Source organism: Centroberyx affinis, unplaced genomic scaffold, assembly GCF_046629955.1.
Source record: "Centroberyx affinis isolate AG114_WGS23_722 - 3 ecotype Tasmania unplaced genomic scaffold, CSIRO-AGI_Caff_v1 ptg000748l_1, whole genome shotgun sequence".
In the NCBI taxonomy this organism is placed as follows: Eukaryota; Metazoa; Chordata; class Actinopteri; order Beryciformes; family Berycidae; genus Centroberyx; species Centroberyx affinis.
The window spans coordinates 23,723-33,512 of NW_027279361.1; the positions used below are offsets into that span (position 1 = coordinate 23,723).

Genomic DNA, 9,790 nt, shown 5'->3' on the forward strand with positions numbered 1-9,790 from the left:
CCGAGTCATGTTTTATGGCAGTTGTTTATTGCCAGCGGTCTGTCTGGTGACCAATTGTTGGTTAGTCATGTTGGGCTGGCTGATCGCTTATAAGCCATCAGTTGATCAGGAGAACCGGTGTTGATTTTAGCAGACCTGGAAAGGGGAAACTTACATGGCCATCAGCCAATCATAACTCAGGATTTTGGGGTGGCACCTGGAATGGCCAATCAGATTTCAGGGGTCTAGGACCACCCCCTAGACCCGCCCCTGTGAGAGATTACTGTTTGATTTCTCTCGTTCTATAATTGTGACCACAAATGAGGACAATACCAGTCATTATTGTAACACACTGTAGCAGGCTGGCACACACTCATAGAATTCCCTCAAGAAATTCACCAAAATCTCTATAATATCATGTAATATTTAGAGCTTGGAGTATTCATCTCCATGACTATAACCCTCTCTTTATAATTTTGTCCATTAGATATTTGTTGTCTGTTGACTGTTGGAATGAGCCTACAGCAGTCGTGAAGAATCTGGCCTTGGACTAAGATCATCACCTACAAAAACACTTAGTAAGCAGTTATCATCTATCCATAATCTATTTGACTAGACGGGTACAGTCATTATTTTTTTTACTCCATTGTTAAGCCCAAGTCAAATAGTGCAGTTTTAGAATTGAATAATATAATGCTGGATTACTGAGTGCAGGTTCTAGGTGAAGCAAGTTGTATAGCATTGTGTTTGTGATGCTCTGCTGCCAAAGCCTGCAAGGGTCAATTTAGCATCCATTCATTTTCTTTATCCACTTATTCTTATTCATGGGTTGGGTGGGCTGGAGCATAACCCAAAATACTGAGGTTGGCAGGAAAACACCCTGGATTGTCAGTCCATCATGGGGCTAACAAAGATAGACAGAAACTAATTCATTCATACTTTAAATGTCATTGGATTGTGGTAGTAAACCCCTCCGGACACTGGGAGATCATGCAGGTTCCACACAGAAAGTGCTGGAGCTGAGAATTGAACCTGAATCCTTCTTGCTGTAAGGCAAAACTCATGATCACTGAGCCACTGTGCTGCACTGTTTTGTGATTAATATGACAGGTATGACAAGTAATTCAAGTGAGCGTAAGAAGGAAGCTGGGGATAAAAAGGCCAAATGTAGTGTGCATCATGTGTAATGTATTACGGGCTCATGGTCAACCCATCCAAAACTTAACCTCATTTATTTGTCTGACCTCTGTATACATTTCACGTTGAAGTGATAGGCAGCAAATTTCCTTTCTGATCACATGAGTTAGACTCAACCCCCATTTAAGATGAGGGTTGAGTCTAAAGTTCATATCAACCTATGACAGCTGTAAAGGAACTCTAAGGATTATACAAAGAGGGCAATGATTTACAAGTGTTAATAGGTTAACTTTCCCATGATTCTATATGGTTTAGCCCATTCCCCTGGGCTGTACCTTAATCTTTGCTGGCAGCTACAAGGGAACTGTCAGGTTTCTTATTTTGTCAGTTCACTGGTAAAATAAGTATACAATTTGTTTAAGTCATGGGCATATTGGATCTTCTTCTCCAGTCCTCCAGTTCAGTCTCCCTGTTGGGGGCTGCTGTGTTCCTGCTGCTCCTCTACCTCTTCTCCTCCAGCTTCAGCTCCCAGGAAAAGGGGAAGGAGCCTCCAGGACCCAAACCTCTTCCCCTGCTTGGTAACCTGTTGCAGCTGGATTTCAAGAGACCCTACCACACACTCTGGGAGGTAAGGCAGCGGCTAGAGTTTGCTTGCTACATACAGTATGGCTACACTGTACAGTGTTTTCTTGTTAGTTTGGTGTTGTGTAGTTGTTCTCAACAATCTCTTGGCAACAAAATTATTATCAATCTGACACCCTGTCCCATAATCCCAACTGTTTTGAGTGTATATTATATATCATAAGATCATTACAATGTGCTCCTGGTTTTAGCTTTCCAAGAAATATGGATCAGTGTTCACAGTCTATTTTGGACCCAAGAAAGTTGTAGTCCTGGCAGGATACAAGACAGTCAAGGAGGCTCTGGTCAACCATGCTGAAGAGTTTGGAGACAGAGATATAATCCCAGTAATACATGAAATCAATGAAGGGCATGGTAAGGAAAGAAAAAGACGAATTTCACTTTCTGTGTCAGTTGCATATTTTCTCAATCTACAGCGTTCAGTGAATGTTCATATTACATATAGTTTGTTTCTCAGTTGAAAAACATATTTTGTTGAAATACTTTTATTTAGGAATTTTATTTGCCAATGGGGATTCGTGGAAAGAGATGAGGCGGTTTGCCTTGACTAACCTGAGAGACTTTGGCATGGGCAAGAAGGCGAGTGAGGAGAAAATCATTGAGGAAAGTCACAACCTCATTGAAGTGTTTGAGAAATACAAAGGTAACCCTCTTATTTTAAACCTGCAATAAGCGATTTCTGACCCTGTAACCAATCCTGAAACTAACGTGTGCTACGTGGAGATTTGAGACGTAATGATATAAACAAATAGCCACACACGCAGGCCAGCTGTGTTGTCGTTTTCACCTCTTCCATAAAGCTTGTTGTCAAATTCGGCCCGAGTACTTCACAGAATTTATAATTTGCGCAATTACCCATTTGAAGACAAAAACATCTTCTCTTCTTTCCTTGGGTTTTGTTGTCTTTCTTGTTGCAGGTAAAGCTTTTGATACTACCCAATCAGTGAACTATGCAGTCTCCAATATTATCTGCTCCATTGTCTATGGCAGCAGATTTGAATATGATAACCCAGAGTTCACAACTATGGTGGATCGAGCTAATGAGAACATTCGACTTGCGGGCTCCCCCTCAATACAGGTACCACTTAACATTTTTACTGAAAATACTGAAAAATTAAATATATAGTACATAAACAGTAGAAATGATATAGCAGAAAACTTCAAAGATGATTTCATTTTCTAACTGGTCAAATTTCCATGTAAATTGTATTTATTTCTTGGTTAACAGGTGTATAACACTTTCCCATGGCTGGGCAAATGGTTTGGTAACAGGAAGCGAATCCAGAATTCTGTTATTGCCAATAAGAACCAGATGACAGAGTTGATCGGAGGTTTACAGGAGACTCTTAATCCACAGATGTGCAGAGGCTTTGTGGACTCTTTTCTGGTCCGCAAGCAGAGTCTGGAGGTATGAACATATCACCTATCAGAATCAACATATTGTTTGTTTGTTTTTAAAGATGATTAAAAATCAAATAATGAATAGAATATTTAAGGCAATGCTAATGTTTTTTGCAGGCAGTGTTTCCTAGCTATTTCATTATTCGCCCAGAACAACCTAGTTGTGATTGTACATGTTTCTATGCCTAATTTAATTTTGATATTAATTGATGACATTGGTATGTGATCAGGGATCTTCAATGAAAACACTGCATTGTTTTTTTAGTTATTGGATTAAGTACCTGAATAAAAAAACAAAAAACACTTGCAGTTTGATTACCTCCAGTTAACACAAAACTGGGTTTTGTCCTGATGTGTCACCCTTTCATTAACAGCTGCAACTTGAACTCCAGTCAGGTTTTGAATCTGGAAAACCTCCATTCAGCAGATACTTACATTTGTGTTCCCGTGTAGCTCAATGGGTAGACAGATCATGACAGTAACTCTGCCAGGCTTAGGGGTTTGACTCCCACTTAGGCCATGGGGTTGTACAATGCTTCGATCATCTTCTTAATTAAAGGCCCCATATCATTCACTTTTCAAATGTATAGTGTTTCAAAATAAAAATGGTGTGCTTCTTTTGTCAAATAAATGTAGTTTATATAAGCTCCGTTATATAATAAGGCAGCATTAATTGCCCAACAATCAGGGCACAGTGACTATTATGCATATGAGAACTTAGCCTTCGTTTTGGTGCCAGGCTTTGTCTACCCATTGACGCGGGACCTCAAATCTCTCAGCAATTTAATAAATTAAGGGCTTGCATCAGATTTTAAATTTAATAACTACTGATACATTGTTATGTACAGGAATCTGGGAATATGAACACTCACTACCACAAAGAAAACCTTTTGATAACAGTTGGCAATCTATTCACTGCTGGTACTGATACGACCGGAACTACACTGAGATGGGGACTTCTGCTTATGGCCAAGTATCCAAACATACAGGGTAAGCAGCTGTAAACATACACAACTTATGTACATAACACATAAATTCAGGTGTATTTTTTATACATATGACATATACAAGAGAGACAAGATGGTGCCAGGGTGCTCGGCTGGCCGTCTGTCGCTCTGCTCTGTGTTTGTGTGATCAAGAGAAGATTGAGGGACAGAGACATCTGCGTTCCGGCTGAGTATGCCGCAGTGATTGAAAGCAAGATGGCGCCAGGGTGCTCGGCTGGCCGTCTGTCGCTCTGCTCTGTGTTTGTTGTGTGTTTAGTGATTTACCTGATCTGTCCAGAGGTATCATCTCTCCTCACCTATGATCGTATATCTCTGCTTGAGATTGGAGGCTTCTTTGATCAGCTTGAATATAAGTTGGTGAGCTCTCCTCCACTCCCTTTTATTTCCAAGGTTTTAGAGAAAGTTGTTTTTAACCAACTCCAAGAATTTTTAAAAAGGGCCAATGTGTGTGAATTGTTTCAGTCTGGTTTTAAGTCTCTTCACAGCACTGAAACTGCTCTTTTAAAAGTTTTTAATGATCTCTTGTTAAACCTTGATTCTGGTAACTGTGCCTTTTTAATTCTTCTTGACCTGACAGCGGCGTTTGACACAGTGGATCACACAATCCTCCTATCACGCCTTGAACACTGCGTAGGCATCAAAGGCACTGCTTTGAGTTGGTTCAACTCATACCTCTCTGAGAGATCATTCTCTGTGCACATGGGCCAGTTTTCCTCCACAGTGGCCCTCTGACCTGCGGGGTCCCCCAGGGGTCAGTTCTGGGCCCCCTACTGTTCTCCCTTTATATGCTATCCCTGGGGTCGATTTTTAGGAAGCATGGAATCCCTTTTCACTGCTTTGCCTATGATGTGCAGGTGTATTTACCATTAAAAGTTCTTACCAAAGACTCTCTTCAGGCCGTGCTTAACTGCTTGAGTGACATTAGAACATGGATGGACTTAAACTTCTTAAAACTTAACGAAAGCAAAACAGAGGTTGTCCTGTTCGGTCGCCCTGACCTGGTTCAGGTCCTTGCCAGCTCCCTTGGCCCACTAACACCTTACATCAGATCCCACGCCAGGAATCTTGGTGTGATCATTGATGGTGCTTTTAAACCGGATAAACAGGTCAGCTCAGTGGTCAAGTCTAGCTTTTTTCAGCTGAGGCTTCTGGCAAAAGTAAAACCCTATCTAAGCCAGAAAGACCTTGAAAAAGTTATCCATGCTTTTATTACCTCTCGTTTAGATTATTGTAATTCCCTGTATGTCGGCATTGGCCAGTCAGAGCTTAACCGCCTGCAGCTTGTCCAGAATGCAGCAGCTCGTCTCCTAACTGGGACAAAGAAGCGCGAGTACATAACTCCGGTGCTCTGCTCACTCCACTGGCTTCCAGTTAAATACAGGATTGATTTTAAGATTCTTTTATTTGTTTTTAAGTCTCTGAATGGGCTGGCCCCGGATTATCTGTCTGACCTTGTTAAATTGCACCAGGCCTCCAGAGCCCTTAGGTCAGCTGATCAGGTGCTCTTAGACGTTCCTCGATCCTTTTTAAAAACAAGAGGTGATCGAGCATTCGCAGTTGCGGCTCCCGCTCTGTGGAACGCCCTTCCTTCCACTGTGCGGACTGCGAATAGCCTCTCCACTTTTAAATCGCAGCTTAAAACGCACCTGTTCACTTTGGCCTTTGGTGGATTATAGTTGCTTTTATTGGGTCTTTTATTTATTATATTTATCTGTATTATTGTTTTGTTTTTATTGTTCTTATTGTTTTTATTTTATTGTTTTTATTGTTTTTATTGCTTTTATTGTTTTACTGTTTCTGCTTATTTTAGGCTACTGTAAAGCACTTTGGTAGGCCACTGGCTGTTTAAATGTGCTATACAAATAAAGCTGACATTGACATTGACATTGACATATAATACAGAGACAATGAAGAAATATAAACACAAAAACATTGAACCAGTTTTACAGCTTGCACTATATCACTTTTGAACTGAAATGCCATCTGAACTAAACATAAACCAAGTTAGTCAATACGGGGCAAAGATCACCACAATAAATGTTTTACCTGAGGTTTTCACATCTTTGTGAATTTCTCACCTTTCATCTCCCAGACCAGGTCCAGGAGGAGCTGAGCAGGGTGATAGGAAGTCGTCAGGTCCGGGTCGAGGACAGAAAGAACCTGCCCTACACTGATGCTGTCATCCATGAGATCCAGAGACTGGCCAACATTGTCCCCATGTCCCTTCCTCACAAAACCAGCCAAGATGTCACCTTTCAGGGTTACTTCATTAAGAAGGTCAGACTGAATAAAACACCCATCTTCATGTTCAAGAAAAAATAACAAGAATGCAGAATGCACTGAATTAATCCTGAGATTCCCGAAAAGTTCAAATATATTTTGAAGTGATATTGCAGAATACTACTGCCCACCTTATAGAAAACTGTTTTTCTTCATTGACTACAGGGGACCACAGTGTATCCTCTCTTGACATCTGTCCTGTATGATGAGGCTGAATGGGAGAGCCCACGCACCTTTAATCCCGCCCATTTCCTGGACAAGGATGGGAAGTTTGTCAAGAGAGATGCCTTCATACCTTTTTCTGCAGGTTAGCTAGCTCAGGTATCATTTCTTGTCAATTTAAATTTATTTGCAGATGACCTGAAGTTGAAAACAGAAAAAACAGTAGACAAAGTAGACCTGAAGCTATTTCTTGCTCTCTCGCAGGTCGCAGGGTTTGTCTTGGAGAGAGTCTGGCCAGGATGGAGCTCTTCCTCTTCTTCATCTCTCTCCTCCAGCGCTTTCGTTTCAGTCCTCCACCTGGAGTTACAGAGGATGAGCTGGATCTGACACCAGCTGTGGGTCTAACACTCAACCCTTCAGCCCATAAACTGTGTGCTGTCTGTCGCCTATGAGGAGAATGGCTTTAAAATGCTACTTGGGCCAGTGTCACGCATTCAACTTTTTCATGCAACTTAACTGAGTTGGTTCTAATTTGCACAGTGTAATACTCCATGCTTGATGCAACACTGCTGAACACTGTTAACGTTTTGCAACAACATTTTTGTTGAATCACTGCTTTGAAATGGTTCATGTCACACCAATGGAATTTCTTCATCAGCTGCTTATTCTGGGCCAAATTCAGAACAGAATCTTCTTGAGATAATTAAATTAAATGTCTTTACCCTGTACAGTACAGTGGCATCATATGAAAATAGGCTAATTAGTTACTGAAAGGATATAACTTCATACACACATTGGCTGGCCTCCATGGCCATACCTGTACTTACCAAGCAAATATTTATTCATATTTGTGAATTCATGTATCTTGTGCTGCAAAAACTAAACTCCATGAATAGCTGCATGCATGTATTTTTTTGCTGTACATTGACAATAACCTTTCAAATATGGAAACTGTACTGTGAACATGGGTACTATATGTGCCGTACAGGATATGTTCAACATAAAGAAAACACAATTATCATGTTACACTACTTGGACAAAAGTATGTGGACACCCCTTCTCATTACAGGAGTTGGCCATTTCAGCCACAGCCATTGCTGACAGGTATATAAAATCAAGCACACAGCCGTGCAATCTCCATAGACAAACACTGGCAGTAGAATTAGCTGTACCGAAGAGCTTGGTGACTTTCAGTGTGTTCAGGCGCAAAGTGGTAGGCCACACAAGCTCATCAGGACTGATGAATCATGCTTCACCATCTAGTTGTCTGACGGACAAATCTGGGTTTGACGGATGCCAGGAGAACGTGACCTGCCCAAATGCACAGTGCACTGTAAAGTTTGGTGGAAGAGGAATAAAGGCCTGGGGTTGTTTTTCATGGCTCCGGCTAGACCCCTTACTTCCAGTGAAGGGAAATCTTAACGCATACAATAACATTCTAGGCGATTGTGTGCTTCCAACTTTGTGGCAACAATTTGGGGAACAGTCTGTTTCAGCATGCCGATGTCCCATGCACCAAGCAAGATCCATACAGAAATGGATTGATGAGATCGGTGTGGAAGAACTTGACTGGCCTGTACAGAGCCCTGACCTCAACCCACATAACTTGAATGGATGGATTGGTCCTTCCACTGTTAGCTAGCTACATCATAAAATGGCGACTATGGAAGTTTAAGGGTTAGTTGCCATGGTGACAACGCAAGTCTGGGCATTATTGTAAAGTGTGCCACACTTGCTTGAGAACTGTGCAGATGTGTCTCTTAGCAAACTGTCAAAACTCAACTGAAAGCTGCTGTTTGCGATGAGGTTAGAATAGCCAAAGATTCTGCTTCTCTCGCTAGCTCTTCTTGTCAAAATCCGTATATTAGCAACCTAGCTGGTAGTCATCACCAAAGAGGTACCTTTAAATTAATATACCCCTTTAAATGCTATAGTGGAGTAAGTAAAGTTAGCATTTGCTAACTTCAAACAGCTAGTGGGCATCAGCAGAAACTGAATAATCTATAATATAATCTATATAATCTATAATCTACTCATCTATAATATAAGCATTTCTACTAACTGTGCACAATGTCAAAGCTTTTGACTTAATTAAAAAGACAACAGAAACTTGTTAAAGACCACCACCTAGTGGTGGCAAGAGTAACAACTTAATTCAGCTGCAATACCAGTTTTCCATTGCTTTGATGCTTGCTGCAAAACCTCTCCTCAGCGACTTGCCATTTTTATGTGTAGCCCAAAGCTACACATAAAAATGGCCACAGCTCCGACCATCCAGAACATTGAATTGAATGTGAAAGACCATTCTATCCATTCAAGTTCTGTGCCTCAACCCCATCAAACATCTTTGGAACGTAGGCCAGGCTTAATTGCCCAACATCAATGCCTGACCTCACTAACCAGTCCCACCAGGATTTTCCCAGTTTTTTTGTGATTATTGTGGCCAAAAATGCTTGATTTTGCAGCAGCTTTTCTCAAAAATTGCTATACAATTTGCAGGGTTTTATGTGCTCTTTTTGCGGTAAAATTGTGGGAATTGGGAAAAATTGCAAGCAAAGGAAAAAAAAATTCTCTCTCTCTCTCTCTCTCACACACACACACACACACACACACACAGAGCCTCCCCCTATTCTCTCCCACTCTCCATTTAAGCTATTAACTCTTCCAAGAGCTTGAATTTTGCACTCACCTCGATTCTTCAAAACGAGCAGTACTCGTTTTGTTTTGTATTGCACGGTCAATAGCAGTAATTTTGGTTGGCAGGTGAGTTTTGTTCATCTTCCACCTGAATGCGCGCTGCAATGACGTAAGTTACCACGACACAAAAGGCGACAATTGGTCCAAATCACAAGCAGTCTGTTGATTTGGCCATTTCATGCGGAAAAGTTGCGGCAATTTTGCAAAACTGCAAGCTCTCGCAAATATTGTGGAGATTTCTTGAATTTGCGTTAATTATTGCGATCGCAAAATCACAATTTCCTGGAGGGACTGACTAACGCTCTTCTGGCTGAATGAAAGCAAATTCCCGCAGCAATTTTCCACCATCTAGTGGAAAGCTTTCCCAGAAGAGAGGCTGTTCGAGCAGCAAAGGGGAGACCAACTCCATATTAATTGCCATGATTTTGGAACAAGATATTCAACGAACAGTGTGTCCACATACTTTTGGTCATGTAGTGTACATC

At 41.2% G+C, this 9,790-nt stretch overlaps 1 protein-coding gene across 2 annotated transcripts; it reads left to right on the forward strand.

Annotated features, from left to right (window-relative positions):
• The first annotated feature begins 1,540 nt into the window (after window positions 1-1,540).
• On the forward strand, window positions 1,541-7,895 carry LOC139644518 (cytochrome P450 2K1-like). Of its 2 annotated transcripts, none has more exons than XM_071519891.1 (9): window positions 1,541-1,744; window positions 1,950-2,112; window positions 2,252-2,401; window positions 2,676-2,836; window positions 2,987-3,166; window positions 4,008-4,149; window positions 6,259-6,443; window positions 6,612-6,753; window positions 6,873-7,895. In XM_071519891.1, exons 1-9 carry the CDS (start codon window positions 1,541-1,543, stop codon window positions 7,058-7,060), a joined length of 1,515 nt encoding a protein of 504 aa, XP_071375992.1. In that variant the 3' UTR covers window positions 7,061-7,895. The 2 variants fall into 2 exon arrangements, with proteins under 2 accessions (XP_071375992.1, XP_071375994.1); XM_071519893.1 differs by having other exon boundaries at window positions 6,612-6,767; window positions 6,873-6,971.
• The last annotated feature ends 1,895 nt before the right edge of the window (window positions 7,896-9,790 follow it).

Excerpts from the sequence above, each read along its gene's own strand:
- LOC139644518 (XM_071519891.1), top strand. The coding sequence starts at position 1,541 with ATGGGCATATTGGATCTTCTTCTCCAGTCCTCCAGTTCAGTCTCCCTG. Across the intron at positions 2,837-2,986 it reads CGGGCTCCCCCTCAATACAG|GTGTATAACACTTTCCCATG; the intron begins GTACCACTTAAC and ends CTTGGTTAACAG. Across the intron at positions 3,167-4,007 it reads TCCGCAAGCAGAGTCTGGAG|GAATCTGGGAATATGAACAC; the intron begins GTATGAACATAT and ends TGTTATGTACAG.